General features: G+C 41.5%; 1 protein-coding gene across 1 annotated transcript; it reads right to left on the minus strand.

Annotated features, from left to right (window-relative positions):
• Positions 1 to 139: 139 nt before the first annotated feature.
• col28a1b (collagen, type XXVIII, alpha 1b) lies at positions 140 to 13,162 on the minus strand. Its single transcript, XM_088307433.1, has 35 exons — positions 13,081 to 13,162; positions 12,734 to 12,864; positions 11,403 to 11,974; positions 10,569 to 10,589; positions 10,419 to 10,478; positions 10,071 to 10,124; positions 9,940 to 9,984; positions 9,844 to 9,870; positions 9,727 to 9,771; positions 9,613 to 9,657; positions 8,966 to 9,019; positions 8,024 to 8,092; positions 7,886 to 7,954; positions 6,995 to 7,063; positions 6,588 to 6,656; positions 6,383 to 6,451; positions 6,233 to 6,301; positions 5,731 to 5,799; positions 5,545 to 5,616; positions 5,394 to 5,462; positions 5,116 to 5,187; positions 4,983 to 5,051; positions 4,670 to 4,738; positions 4,539 to 4,607; positions 4,403 to 4,471; positions 4,273 to 4,341; positions 4,110 to 4,178; positions 3,968 to 4,036; positions 3,803 to 3,883; positions 3,410 to 3,445; positions 3,002 to 3,038; positions 2,376 to 2,930; positions 1,468 to 1,658; positions 1,132 to 1,351; positions 140 to 572 (listed from the first exon to the last, which is right to left on the minus strand). Exons 2-35 carry the CDS (start codon positions 12,861 to 12,863, stop codon positions 403 to 405), a joined length of 3,522 nt encoding a protein of 1,173 aa, XP_088163559.1. The 5' UTR covers position 12,864; positions 13,081 to 13,162; the 3' UTR covers positions 140 to 402.
• Positions 13,163 to 14,482: the final 1,320 nt, after the last annotated feature.

Below are 14,482 nucleotides of genomic sequence, written 5' to 3' on the forward strand. Positions count from 1 at the left end.
ATTCCCTTTTTTGGTTCATACTTGATTTAAAATCTAATCTTGTATTCTTTGCACATCCTATATAATCATTTTTATTATTATTATTATTATTATTATTAATGAATTACTACCCCCCAAAAAAATCCCAGTGTGACAAGGGTAATTCAAAAATAAGTTTTATTTATGTCATTACACAGTATTTAAAGAAACATTAAAAAAATATGAAGTTTAAAAAAAAAAAAAAGTTAGTTTTTAAAGTGTTCAAGTACAGTAAGTAACATCACGGACATTTGTTTTTTTAATCCTCTTTGGTAACAATTCAAATGTCATTAGAATCATGCTTTTTGAACATGGAAGCACCTTTACCAAGAATATGATGATGATGATGATGACGACGCCATAATGGATTATATATAGTAGAGGTTAGACCCGCACGCAAGTTTGTTTGCATCTCCTCTCATTGTCAAACTGGTTGGCATTGCCGTGGCAACCTCCAAACCAGAACTGAGCACAGGCGTTGGCCTCAGAGTCATAGTACCAGCGCACCACGTAGTCTCGACACGGACCCGGGTCCAACGGCGCACGGCAGAGCTCTGACGGTGTGGAAAGAAGCCAGGAAATAAATTAAAGATGCCGTTGAAATCATTTTCTATCATAGTTTGTACAACACTTTTGAATTTTATGAGAAATAAACCCAAAATATTAAAAGTATATAACAAAAAGTAAATTCAAAATAGTGAGGGGGGAAAATATATATAATTGTTTTAAAAATTGTATTTAAGAAAAAAGTTATAAGAATGATCTTGTTTTTCTCCACAAATTAAATTTTATAGATTCGAAAATATTTTTTTTTTTAATTAATTGCAAAAAGTTCTAATTTTATTTTTAAGCAACTATATAATTTCAAAATTACAATTTTGTAGTTAATGTCATAATTTTACATATTTTTTTTTTTTACAAGAATAGAGTCATAAATGCTGTAAGAAATTTGAAACAAAAAGAAACAATTGAACATTTTTGAGGAAAAAAAATAGCTTACTTTACGAGAATGAAATCATAACATGAAATTGTATTTTAACTAGAAAATGTATCATTTTGCAACAATTTTTATTTTATTTTATTTTTATTAAACGAGTAAACACCATAACTCACCTGGGGTGATTTGTGGACCCCACAGCGGCGTTTTGACAGTGGGAGTGGTCGGCCCGTTGACGACCACCTTTGGCGTCTGTCGAGTGGAGGCCCTGCCGTCCGGTCTCAAAGGCTGTCTGTCAAAGAACGGAAGTCTCTGTGCTTCCGATGAGCTCCGGCCGTCTGTTTTCGGTCTCGGTGTGGTCGTTTGTCTCTCGGGATAAGATGGTGGTGGGCGTGGCTGTCCACGAGAAGGCATCATTACGTCAAAATAATGATAAGCTAACTTAGCATACTGATGGCAAAAGTCAACCATGATGGCGACACGTTGGAATTGGATCCATGAGTTATCCTCACCGTCACCGGAATCCTGTGGAAGTCTCCTGTGAAGGGAGGTGTGTCCATGTCAGTCCTGGTCCTGGGGGGCTGCCGGGCATCACTACTGGAGACTTCGGGACGTCTTGGAGGAAGTCCACCACTTGGGATAGAGCGTAAAAGAACGCTAGTACTGTCCTCGCAGATGTGGCTCAGAAGTTTCTTCTCCAGGGCTTAAATAGAAAATCAATCAATGATACTGAGAGAGAGGATGAAGCTAAATTAACAATTTTGTCTGAGGAGAACATACATAAGCAAAGGTAAGCCTAACTTAGTTTTTTCAAGGTTTGATGTAGCATGTTAGCATAGCTTCAAAAACATTTTGTTAGCCGCTAAGAGCAGTTAGGTTTAGCATTTTACAGTAGCTCGCTAGTAGCTAATCACACAGTTTTATATGGTGAGAACGCTAAGATGTCACAGGTAAGATAAAGTGAGCATTTTTTTTAGCAAGAATGTTAGCTTGCTATCAGCTCATAACCTTCAAAAACAAATCATATCTGTGTCAGGTTCAACACATTTGTTTACTAGAAGCTATTAACTTTGAACTAAGCAAGCAGTTTTTTCCTTGTGTGAACCTAAAGTCATAAAGATATCAGATTACAGTTAGCTTTAGCACATTCGCTAACTAGCTGCTAGCAACATAGTCATCCATTTTGATTGTGCTTCTCATTTGGGTTGTGTGAAGCTGGAGCATATCTTCAACATATGCGCGTTTTTGGAATGTGGGAAGAAGAATGGAGTCCTTGAGCAAAGGAAGAATATGAAAACTCCACAAAGGAAGCCCAGAGACCAGATTCAAACGTCAGAATTGTTCGAAGCAGACGTGCTAACCTCAAGGTCAAAATGCTGTCCATCTCGCAACATTCAACAACAAATGACAGCATGATCACCTGGCAGCGTTTTGAAGTCATCAATGAGGTGCACGTGGTCTGCGTCCGGTTCCGAGGCCATGAGGTTCAGCTCTTTCTTGAACTCGCCAAAAAAGGGGTCGCTGGTGTTAACCACCCCAATCACAAACATCTCGATGTCAGTCGCTCGGGCCTCCCTCACTGCGCTTTCCAGACTGACTGCGTCCCTCTTGTCGGCCTGGCCGTCAGTGATGACCAATGCCACCTTCCTGACGCCCGGCCGAGCCACATGGAACAGCCTGTTGGCCTGGTGGATGGCACTGCCCGTGAAAGTGCCCTCGCCAAGGTAGGTCATGGAGCGCACCGCTGCCTTCACTTGGTCGCGAGACGCATCCTGGCTGAGGCTGACTACCACAACGTTGATGTGGCTGTAGAGCACCACGCCCACCCGGGTTGTTTCCCGGCTTACAGACGCTCGGTCCACCAGGGCGCTCACAAAGTCCTTGACTACCTCGAAGTTGTCAGGGCCCACGCTCTCAGAGCTATCAATGACGAAGACCAGCTCCAGGGGGCTCTGGCGGCACGTCACCCCACAATCTGGGATGTAAGACTTTAAGGGTGAACACAAGCCAGCAAAATGGACTGCATCACATTTTTTTTTTACGTACTGCAAATGGATCGCACAATTTTGATGACTTCTTCCCTCTGCAAAATGGAAAAGTGCAAGTTTTTGTCAATGCATGTGGGAGGAGCATGGTGACGGAGTTTGACAAGTGTTGGTAGTGGATCCTGGAATTTTATAAAACCTCAGCCCCTTAAGCCGGTCTGACTTAGCAATTAAGTGTGTCAGATGTGACTACCGTGTGTGGCCTCACAAAAAAGTCTCAACGAAGCATGCTGTAAAATGCGCAAGTATACAGACATTTTAGATCAAAAGATCACTCTTAGTTTTTTTTGGCCATTTCCAGTTGACGGTACAAAAAAAGGTTTAGTCCCAAAACACGCAGGAAGTCTGATATTTTGGTTTGAAATATGTAGACACACAAAAAGAAGTCAATGTATTAGGAAAGACCTACCGTAAGTCCAGGTTCTCCTTTTTGTCCGACTCTACCCTGTGATTTAAAATGCAGTATGTTAGCATATATTGTTTGACATTGTTTGGAAATTCAAGAGATTGTCAGTCAAAAGTCAAATAAAAAAATTGATTCCTCCCAAATATTTGATATGTCAGGCTGTGTTGGCAAAAAGAGATCCAAGACAACAAGAAAAGTACTGGTCTACATTTCTACCGTCGTTTGGGTTGTAACCAAAAAGTTACTCCCTCCCTGGTGAGGTATACTGGGCAGCTGGGAAGGGACCTTGGGGGCAGACCTAAACCCACTGTCACTCACAAATGGGAGATCCCCGGTATGATGCACTGGCCAAACGAAAAATGGAACTCCTGCCTCAAGAATCATCAATTCACGTACCGAAGGTCCGGTAACGCCTGGTTCTCCAGTCGTCCCGCTGTCTCCCTTTTTCCCTTTCTCTCCACCAAAGCCTCGGTCGCCCTGCAAGAGGAAAGTAGCATCCATCTTATCGGTGCAGTACCACAAATCCCAAACAAGGTAACTGGAATGTGTCAGTAGGATTACCTTATCACCCTGTAGTCCGACCCCAGCAGGACCCCTTGAGCCAGGAATTCCCTGAAATCCAGGCTCCCCCTGGAGAGACCTCGTGACGTTTACACTATGACAATGATGTAACAGAAAGTGGAGTAACTGGTTCTTGGTTTACCTTTTGCCCTTGGATGCCCTCTCCTGGGGGTCCCTGTGGACCTGGTGGTCCTATCATGCCAATGGAACCCTACAGGGTTAAAGCAAAGACTCCGATTACAGAGACGATGTTCCTACTACTGGATTCATGTGTACAAAAAATAAACACTTCTGGCACTGACTACCTTTGGCCCGTGGAGTCCAATCCCCGGTGGTCCAACAGCTCCAGAAGGTCCAGGCAAACCTCGGTCTCCCTGGATTAAAGGAGATAAAATTATCTTCTTATTATCATTCCTCACCATACTTCATTTTTACCTTTGCCCCGGGTAGGCCCACACCATCTGCTCCAGTCTCTCCTGTCAAGCCAGGATGTCCCGGAGGACCCTGAAGCCAAGAGTTTTACATGAGGACGTACTAAGACTTCATACAGATGCTGGACTTTGATACTCACCGGAAGGCCCGGAAAGCCTTCACCTTTACCTCCAGGCAAACCCGACGACCCTGGTGGCCCTCTGTCACCCTTCACAACAGACCACATTGTCAGCATTGTGGCTCACGATCAGATGAAGTACCTCAATTTACCTTGGGTCCAGTTAGACCCCGCCCTGGTTCACCCGCAGCTCCAGCGAGACCTTGTGGGCCTGGATCTCCCTGCACAGAAAAGAACAGACAGTTGTGATACCTTGACTTATCTTGACAGTACTGTGCAGTGTTATTTTTCAAATTAGAACTGTGTTTTTTTCGAGGGCTGGAACAGATTAAGGACCTTTCCATTTATTTCAATGGGCAAAGTTGTTTTGAGATACAAAACATTTGAATCAGGATTGTAGTAACAGTCCAAATTAAACTTACAAGTCAAGGTACCTTAGTACATGGGTGTGCCACTTCCACTTACCTTTGCGCCAGGTAGCCCCCTCCCAGTTTGTCCAGGTGCACCAGGTGGCCCAATAAATCCTGGATCCCCCTAAATACCAAAACGCAGTCAGAGGTCCAAGTCACAAGATGACTTTTTTGAAAGTCAGTCCTACCTTTGGCCCCGCTGGTCCCACAGGACCAACAGCACCTTGCTGGCCTCTGGATCCTCGGTCCCCTCTGGCTCCCTGGCAAACGACCATGAGAACTTTGTTGATATGACAGACAATGTTAATAAAAATACTTTTATAGACATTTTCACCATGACATCACATGTACCAGGTGGTTGACAGAGCGTTTTTTTGTTTAGTAGTGGTGCCTTTGGAGATTTTGCCACTCGGAAATGCTTGTGATGTAATGGTGAAAAGGTCAACGATAAGATCAGAAGCTTAACCTTCTCTCCAGGGGCACCTTTACCAGGACTGCCGTCTGGTCCCCTGGGTCCCGGGAATCCAATGTCACCCTGGCATTGAAAAATGAGAATGCTTTACTTCTTTAGGAAAAAATGTTACTCATTTATGGTCTGAACAGACTCATTGTGGTACCTTTTGTCCCGGGGTGCCATCTTCTCCTGGCTGACCAGGTATGCCTGGTAGGCCCTCAGCTCCCACATCCCCCTGAGGAATAAACTCAAAACTCAATAGTGGTCTCATGCCAAATATGTATTAATTTATAAAATGTTTTCTAACTTTATTGATGACATTTTATGACTTGAAGTTGTGCGTACTAACTTTTGGACCTGGCACTCCCACACCTCTCTCACCGGGTGGTCCTGGTACTCCAGGAAATCCCTCATTTCCCTAAATTTCACCCAAAAATATTGCTTTTTTTCCCACCATTCAAAATTAATATGATTAAAAACAATAAAAAAAACTCAGCAAATGTGAAAATAGAGAATCATAAATAGCTACAATATCTCGGGGGCGGACTGTGTACAAGTTCGTTTGGTAATATAACGGTTCTAGTAAACACTGAGCTCGCTCATGATTCCAAATATACAATTGTTTACAGTTATGTCCAACAATAACTTTGGATAATGAGCCACATGCTCCTTCTCAGTGTCATTAGTAACGCGACAAGCCTGACGGGTTTGATTGACAGGACGGTCTTACATCATTTGCATATTTCTATGTGAATATATGCACAGCATTTTCAACGCAATCAAAATGCTAAACAGCTGAAACATCCATCAGGAGTAGCATAGCCACAAACGGACACCTCACACGGCTCTACCTTAGGTCCTGGAATTCCCACACCTAGACCTCCTCTGAGGCCTGCGGGTCCAGGCAGGCCTTGATCACCCTAAGGAAAGAAAGCAGACATTGTTTGTATGCAACATTGATTATTTGGATGAGATTTCCTTGTTTTTGTTTTTTTTTGTACCTTTTCTCCTTGGATTCCGACACCAGAAGCTCCGACTGGACCTGGCAACCCAGGTGAGCCAATACTGCCCTGAAAATTGTGAAAAAAAAACATAAAAAACGACTGAGCTAAAAAAAAACTGCAGTGTAGCGGTGCCGTGAATATACTACAATATAGTTTATTTATCGAACATGTCACTAGTTAGCATTGCATGTAGTACTTTTACCTTGTCACCTTTGAACCCAATGCCAGGTAGCCCACGGTTGCCCCGTGGTCCTTCAAATCCTCGATCTCCCTGTAAAATGCCAATACATAAATTATATATGAGCCATAGTTTGTTGATGTATGTAGATACTAAAATGTATTTATAGTACTTGAACAATGATTAAAATATATTTCAAATTCAACCAAATTGCGATGTACATATACCTAAAAGCAAACAGTTCAGAAACATTAAAAGCATGTATTTTACTTAAAAGGTAAATACAACTGAACTGTACTTTTAAAAAAGTGCTACACAAAATTAAAACCTTGAATTCAGCGATTCTTTCACAAACCACTAGAGGGAGCCCACCTACTGCACTCTTTTACATTGTGTGTATTCTGTTATTTAAATGGCAATGAAAGTCCAACCTTGGGTCCTGGCAGTCCCTCTCCAGGGGGTCCCGGGTTGCCTAGAGTTCCGGGTGGTCCTTGAGGACCCTGAAACGAGAGCGCAAAGTGTGTAGGTAAGTAAATGTCAATATGAAGTCAAATGTCTCCTATGGGCCACACAGTAGCAGTGTGCATGTAACACGGTGTCCTATTTTCTTTTAGTGCTTGGCCTGTGACCAGTTTTCCCCCTCACTGCTCTTTTGCTATTTTCGACTCTGAAATGTATTTATCTGACCTCCCACATACTATAAAACATTTCTAAATGCAGTGCACTACTTACTGGAGTACCGAAGAATTATTATTAATATACAATATGCTGAAATAGAATGGCGACTCAATTAAAATGAATAAATGAAGCAAATGTTAAATATTTTTTTTTTTAAAAAGTACATTCTCATTAAAAAATTAAGTATTATTTCATGCATTTAATAATTTGAAAAAATATGACCATTAAATAATTAAATCGGCTAATAAGTAAATAAAATGTTCCTTAAATAAAATAAAAAATATATGATAACAAAATGTTCAATATGTAAAACTGTCATGAACTAAATAAAAGTAAACTATCATTATTTAATGTTTAATATGTTGAATATTTTTGGTTATTCAATTATTTACCAAATAAAAAAAAAAATATTTATCTATTTAAGGTTGTGTGTGCGTGTGCGTGTGTGTGTGTTTATTTAATTTTAACAACCCCCAAAAAAAAAAAAAAAATCCACCCCCAAAGCTTAGTTGATTAAAAAATAATGATGAATGTCAATCATTAATTATGGTAATAAAGGATTCTTTGATAGAATTCAACAAGTTGTTGTAAAACATATTGGAAAAACAAGTCATGTATAAAATGAAAATTGTGTTAATACTCACTGGTAGTCCTGGTTCTCCAACACCGACTTGACCAGTTGGTCCAGGTCTTCCCTGGTTGCCTTTTTCTCCCTTAAAAACATCGTTATTTAATGTAATATTTGACATTATTTTTCAAATAAATGATGATGAATGAATCACCTTGGCTCCTGGGAAACCAATGCCAAAGTCCCCTGGTGGTCCAGCATTGCCACTTGGCCCCCTGTCACCCTATCAACAACGATAACATTTCATTAGAAAATTACAAATTATCAGAGATAATTGGCCAAATAGTCAAGTCGAAAAATTTATCCTTGCAACCTCTTTCTCTCATTTTAGCGCCAAAGAGAAGACTTTGTGAATACTTCATTGTGAAATCTTCTGAGAATTAATGCCTGAACTTCTCCCAAGTGCTATAAATCAATTCATAATTTCCCCTCCATAAAGACATCTTTGTCCAAAGGTCGAAGGTCAGCCTGAAGGCTCGTTCGTTAAAGGTCGTTTGCTGTATGTGTGACACGCAAGGCGATGACACCAACAAAGTTCAGTGCTCCATGCATCATTTGTGGGAAAATAACCTTTAAAATGTCTTCAAATATTCAATCATGATGATGTTTTTTTTTCTCGACATTTTGCAACTTTACCTTGATCTTTCTTGACAAAGCATGAGTTAAGGAGTTAGTTTTTAAGGAAGAGGCAAAAATAAAAAAACTTCCTGTCCATTTTCAGATTCTTGTGAGATTTTTGTGGGTCTTCTCATGATCGATATGACCACCAAATTTCATGTTACAATCAAAGCTGACTTTGGGGACTGAATTTATTTGAAGAGATTCACAATATTCCACAATATTTAGAAAATAAAACTGAACAAAGTTTATTCATTTAATTTTTTTCCAAGTTCGGCGGGCCAGATTAAAACATTTAACGGGCCGCATGTGGCCCCCGGGCCGTAGTTTGCCCACACCTGGTCGAGGGTGACTTTTTTATGGGTCTACGCATGGTAGACATGTCACCCAAATTTCATGTTGCTTCCTGCAAAAATTCTCTGGCGGCTCTTCGGTTCAAAGTTCATACAACTGAATGTTTGCATAAAGTAAAAATTACTTTTTGTCCGGTTGGTCCTTCGGGTCCAATGTCTCCAGGTGGTCCAATCTCACCCTGTAGAATACATTTAATATCTTAATGCAACGTAGAAATAATATTTTACCAATCACATCCATTAAATGTGTTCATTATTCGCGAACACATGCTAAGAGTAGATCAAAGTCCACATCACCGGCTTTCATGTTCTACAGCTTTCCACCGCAAAACACATTTTATTCGGACAAGCCAGCGTCCAGGTCGCTGTGCTAATCCCGCTTCACAAAGTCCAAGAAAAATATCCTGCGAGCCTGGATTCTCTGCTTTTGGATGAGGATTAGCCGGAAGCCAATATTCACATTCCATGAGTGCAGAGGTGAATAAAGGCAAATTTTGCTTCCACTCCTGTTGTATGGTACACTTTGATGTACACGTTTTGTAGCAAAAAGGATGCCTGGGAGAATATGTTGCCATATTTGTTTATACAAGCATAAAAGTACAAAGAGTGGGGGGAGGGAGTGGGGGAATCAGAGCGCCCAATTGTGAATTTGGAAAAAGAAAATCGGGGGGGGGGGAGCTGTATTTTTTTCTACTATTCTTCCCAAAAAGTAAAGAAAAAGAAATAAAGTCAGAATGTTCGCCATGTGCAAACTTAGCCTCAAATATTGCACCTGTTTTCCTTTCAGTCCTTGTCGTCCCATACGCCCTTCCAAACCCTAAAAGATGACACATGATTATTAATTGTGAGATTCGGATTGAAATAATAGTTTTAGTTAGTCACATACCGGGTCACCTTTCCCACCCGGAGGCCCGCATTCTCCTCTGTCCCCCTTAAAAGGAAGCGTTTTCATATCATGCGCTGTTTTTGTTTTTATGAATTCATCATTAATTAAGGCACCCACCTTGCTCCCTTTGAAACCCGGACGTCCCTGCAAGACAACCCTTCGCAATTAAACGCCTCACCTCAAATAAACAGCGCGAGATGAGGCAAAGTTTACCTCAGGGCCGGCACGTCCTGGTTGACCGTCCTCACCGGGCTCCCCCTTGAGAGGCGACACCAAACCCATCAAATTCCACAGCTTTGGCTTTTTAGACAATTGAATCGTTCATTTCATTTCACGTAGCCTACCCGAGCTCCTTTGGGACCGGACGGCCCTCTGAAACCCGGATCTCCTTTTCGGCCCTGAAATGAGACATTTTCCATGTTAAAAATTTCACTGAGTATTTTTTTTTAATGGCTTTAAAATTTAATCTGACAAAATTTTTCACCTCTTGTTCGTCTCTGTCTCGACTACGTCACTAAAGTTACATTGTCAAACCCGTAACATTTTGTGGTATAGTAGCACTCCATTATGAATAAGTCACGCTTCTAAGTTAGCAGCTATGGCTAGCGTTAGCTTGTTTACAGTGCTGCAATTTGGTTGAAGCTGGATCGCTTTTTACGTCACTTTTTATCATAGTAGTTGAAAAAGCTTACCTGAGCGCCTGGTGGGCCTGGCTCGCCACCTTCACACAAACACACTTGTGTCTCGGGACACTAATAATGACGACATGACAAATAGGTCAAAATCCAGTTCAGGATGTCGAAGTTCAATCAAAATAATAGAAAAAAAACTTGAACTCGTACCTCTTGTAATACAACTGAGCCCTGGAAGCAAAACAACACACATGAAGGTAAGTAAGTACTGGTAAGGAGACTGGAAGTGGCAAGAAAACTGTAGAGTGTGGCACAAAATTACAGCAACATCAAATGCTCAAGCATCGCAGCGGGATGAACTCTGGTGAGCACGTGAGGTTTTCAGAAATATTGACAAGTTCTAGTCTTCCATATAACTGTGTGCTTTCCTAAAATTTGAATTTAGTAAACATCAAAGACAACTACAGTCCTTGAATAACTTTAATGTATATTTTCCTAAATTAATAAACGAACATTTCGGAAACATCAATGACAAATAGTCATCGAATCGATGTTTTCAGAAATATCAAGTAGTCTTTGATGACTGTGGGTTTTTTTTTTTTAAACATCAATGACAAGTAGTCTCTTTGATTAACTTAACCTACCGGTACATATTTTCTTATACATGAATTTCTAAAACCTCAAAGGAATTGAATGAACCTAACATCTGTTTTTTTTTTTGTAAACATCAAAGACCCCTGGATGTACGTAATGCACGTGTTTTTGTTAACATCAAAAGCACTTCAAGCCTTCAAAGGACCTAACGTACTACGTATTTTTCAAAACCTCAAAGAAAATTTAAAGCCTATTCTTTGCCGAAACGAACAACCATTTTTTTAATCAAAGACAGGTCTTAGATGAGACAAAAATGTTTTTTGTAAACTCAAAGGCAATTGGTGTCTTTGATGAACCCAAGCAATATTTTTTAAAAATCTCAAAGAAAATGTTGTCTTTGATGAACCTAAAATATTTATTTAGACATCAAAGACACACTTTGGCGCTCACCATCTCTTTGAGCAGCTTCTGCTCCAGCTGAGGGTCTTGAAGGCTTTGCACAAACTGATGAGCCGGCGCGCTGGCAACGGCCCTCAGCTTGGCACTGTTGGCCCCCTGCTGGGCGATGTGCGACAACCCCACCGCAAACATCTTCACGCCGTGCTGCTCCTTGGCCTGGCTGGCAGCCGCCACCACGTCGGGGTTCCGCGGGTGGTCCGCGCCGTCTGTCATCAGCACGGCCACGCGGACGCTGTCCTCGGGGGTCTCCTTCACCAGCAGCTCTGTGGCATTTCCGATAGCGTAGGTGGTGTACGTACCGTGGCCGATGTAGCTCATGATGCTGACACGACCGTGGAAGGCGTCCAGGTCGGTCCACGCCGAGAAGCGCTGCTCCACAGACACGGAGCTGCTGTACTGCAAGGCGGCCATTCGAACGCTCAGCATCCAGCCGGCAACCTGCAGCATGGACAGTCGCGTGCTGAAGCCCAGCACAAACGCCTTCTGCTTCTCAAATAGGCTGATTTTGGCACTCTCTGAGCTGTCCAGGATGAAGACCACCTCCAGGGAGCACGGGCGACCTCCTGCACGCAAATACAATACGAAGGCAATGGATAAACCTGACAAACATATTTTGGTAAACAACCCAACAGATTGATACCAATCTACTACAACAACAATGTAGTATAAAAGCCTAACATTCAAACGTAAAACATTTATCCTGCAAGCCAAAAAACTTAGTGTCTTTGATAAAGCAGGCAATTTTTTTCACAAGTATCCCAACCGACGATGTTTTTGTTGTTACAAGACAACTTAATATCTTTCGATAAAAACTTAACATCTGTGTTGGTAAGCATCCCAACTTAACATACAAGTGTCTTTGATGAATCCAAGAGAAAAATCATGTTTTCATAAACATTAAGAATTTTGTGTCTTTGATCAAACCTCGCGCCTTTTCATACAAATCCTAAATTGCAGTCACCATTAAAAGCCTCCTTGTGTCCTCAATCAACCTAACAAAACTAACAAGACTAACAAATTAACTAACTAACAGATAATTAGTAGACACACAAGTTCCGTGGACAGACATATTTAATTCACCAGCAGGTACCACCTCATATTTAATTAACATACTTATCGTATGTTGTCTCTCAAAGGTATATCAAAGTGTACCAAATGACCAATGACCCGCGGACCATTTCCAGGCCTCAGACCGGTGCTTGGGGACCACTGATTTGTGCCTTCATTGAACCTGAATTTCTTCCTAACTGCTGAACAAATTAACCAACTAGGCCAACTCACTCACTCACTTTCTAAGCAACCAATGTCATTTTTAACCTTACCATTTGGTCCGTCTTTATACAGCTTGTAGTTATTCCTGCGTCCGTTGCGCCTCTGAGCGCTGGTCCATTGCGGTAGAGTCCACAGCAGGAGGAGGATCCACGCCAGCCCCCTCAACTTGCACACCTCCATCCTAACACGTATGGCATATAATTCAAACAAAATTGCCCTCGGTTTGAGTCAAAAATTACATTTGAATGTTTTACTGATATTATGCCATCCTTTCAATGCATAAATGCAAAATATCACATGTTGTGATAAATGCATTGTTAAAAACACTTTTTTTGCATGTGAAGTTGCACATTAGACACACAAAAATTTACAAAAAAAAAAATGTTTAAGTAGTTACCCAAAATATCATTGGGCTGAGGCCACTTGTTGCAATCCGGTCAGCTGGGGTCCTTTCGGGGGCATCTCGTCTTGTAAACCCCAACACAGACTGACTGGGGGGAAAGCTGGCCTGTGCTTTTGTGTTTGTGTGCATGTGTGTGTGTGTGTAGGGGTGCGGGGGTGTGTGTGTGTGTGTGTGTGTGCCAGTGAGGGCGGGGTCATTTCTGATTTACTGTTTAGTTCCATAAAAAATATGGATCCCAATGCTCCAAGTAGCACATTTTCCATTCGCTTAAGCGTTTTTTTTCTCCCTCCGCCTGTGTTTTCAGCTGTTGCACATTCGATGTTCTACAGTACATGAATAAAAGAAAAGCAAACGACAAGCCAATCAGATTTCCACTCTCGCCCCCTAATGTGGAAAACAGATAAACTGCAGTTTGTACGGGTACTAATCTTTTTTCAAGGAAGAACTGCTTACAGTGCTGAAAAGTAGTCAGTTGTTGGCTATTTTAACATTTTAGCAAATAAATACTTTGTATTTAAAGTCTGCCAATTACCCTTATAATCAAAATACTAGTTATTACACCTTAGTTATTGTAATAATGAACTAATTTACTAATCTATCATTACATTGAAAGGGGTATATTAATGATATTGTAAAGTACTATAATTACGACTCAACATGAGACTGTCACTGTTCTGCTGTTCTTCTGGTACCTATTGTAAATGTGTTTATGTGTTTTAATTTGCGTTTTTTTTAATTACCTGCCAATTTATATTACACCAAATGGAAAGTGCTCTGTTACAGCTCCGTCTGTTGTGAAATGCGCTATAAAAATAAACTTGTATTGTATTGCATAATAACAATATTATAATAATGGCGGAACGGTGGTCGACTGGTTAGCACGATGGCCTCACAGTGCAGAGGTTGTGGGTTCGATTCCGGCTCCGGCCTTCCTGTGTGGAGTTTGCATGTTCTCCCTGTGCCTGCATGGGTTTCTTCCGGGTACTCCGGTTTCCTCACACATTCCAAAAACATGTATGGCAGGTTGATTGGACATTCTAAATTGGCCCTAGGTATGAGTGTGAGTGCGGATGGTTGTTCGTCTATGAGTGCCTTGCAATTCGCTGGCAACCGGTTCAGGGTGTCCCCTCCCTACTGCCCGAAGACAGCTGGGATAGGCTTCAGCACCCCTCGCGACCCTTGTGAGGAGAAGCGGTACAGATAATGGATGGGTGGATGATGCCTCCAGCATCCCCCGCAACTCTTGTGAAGAGAAGCGATACAGATAATGGATGGATGGATGTTTAGGTATCGTCCTCATAATCGGCGTCTGTAAACGACATCTGTAGCCGACAGCGGCCTCTGGTGGCTCAATTCCCGACGATTGGCTTTTGTGTTTCGCGCAAAAAAAATATAC

Source organism: Idiotropiscis lumnitzeri, chromosome 10 (genome assembly GCF_059441095.1).
Source record: "Idiotropiscis lumnitzeri isolate Australia: NSW breed Sydney's pygmy pipehorse chromosome 10, RoL_Ilum_1.0, whole genome shotgun sequence".
Lineage (NCBI taxonomy): Eukaryota > Metazoa > Chordata > Actinopteri > Syngnathiformes > Syngnathidae > Idiotropiscis > Idiotropiscis lumnitzeri.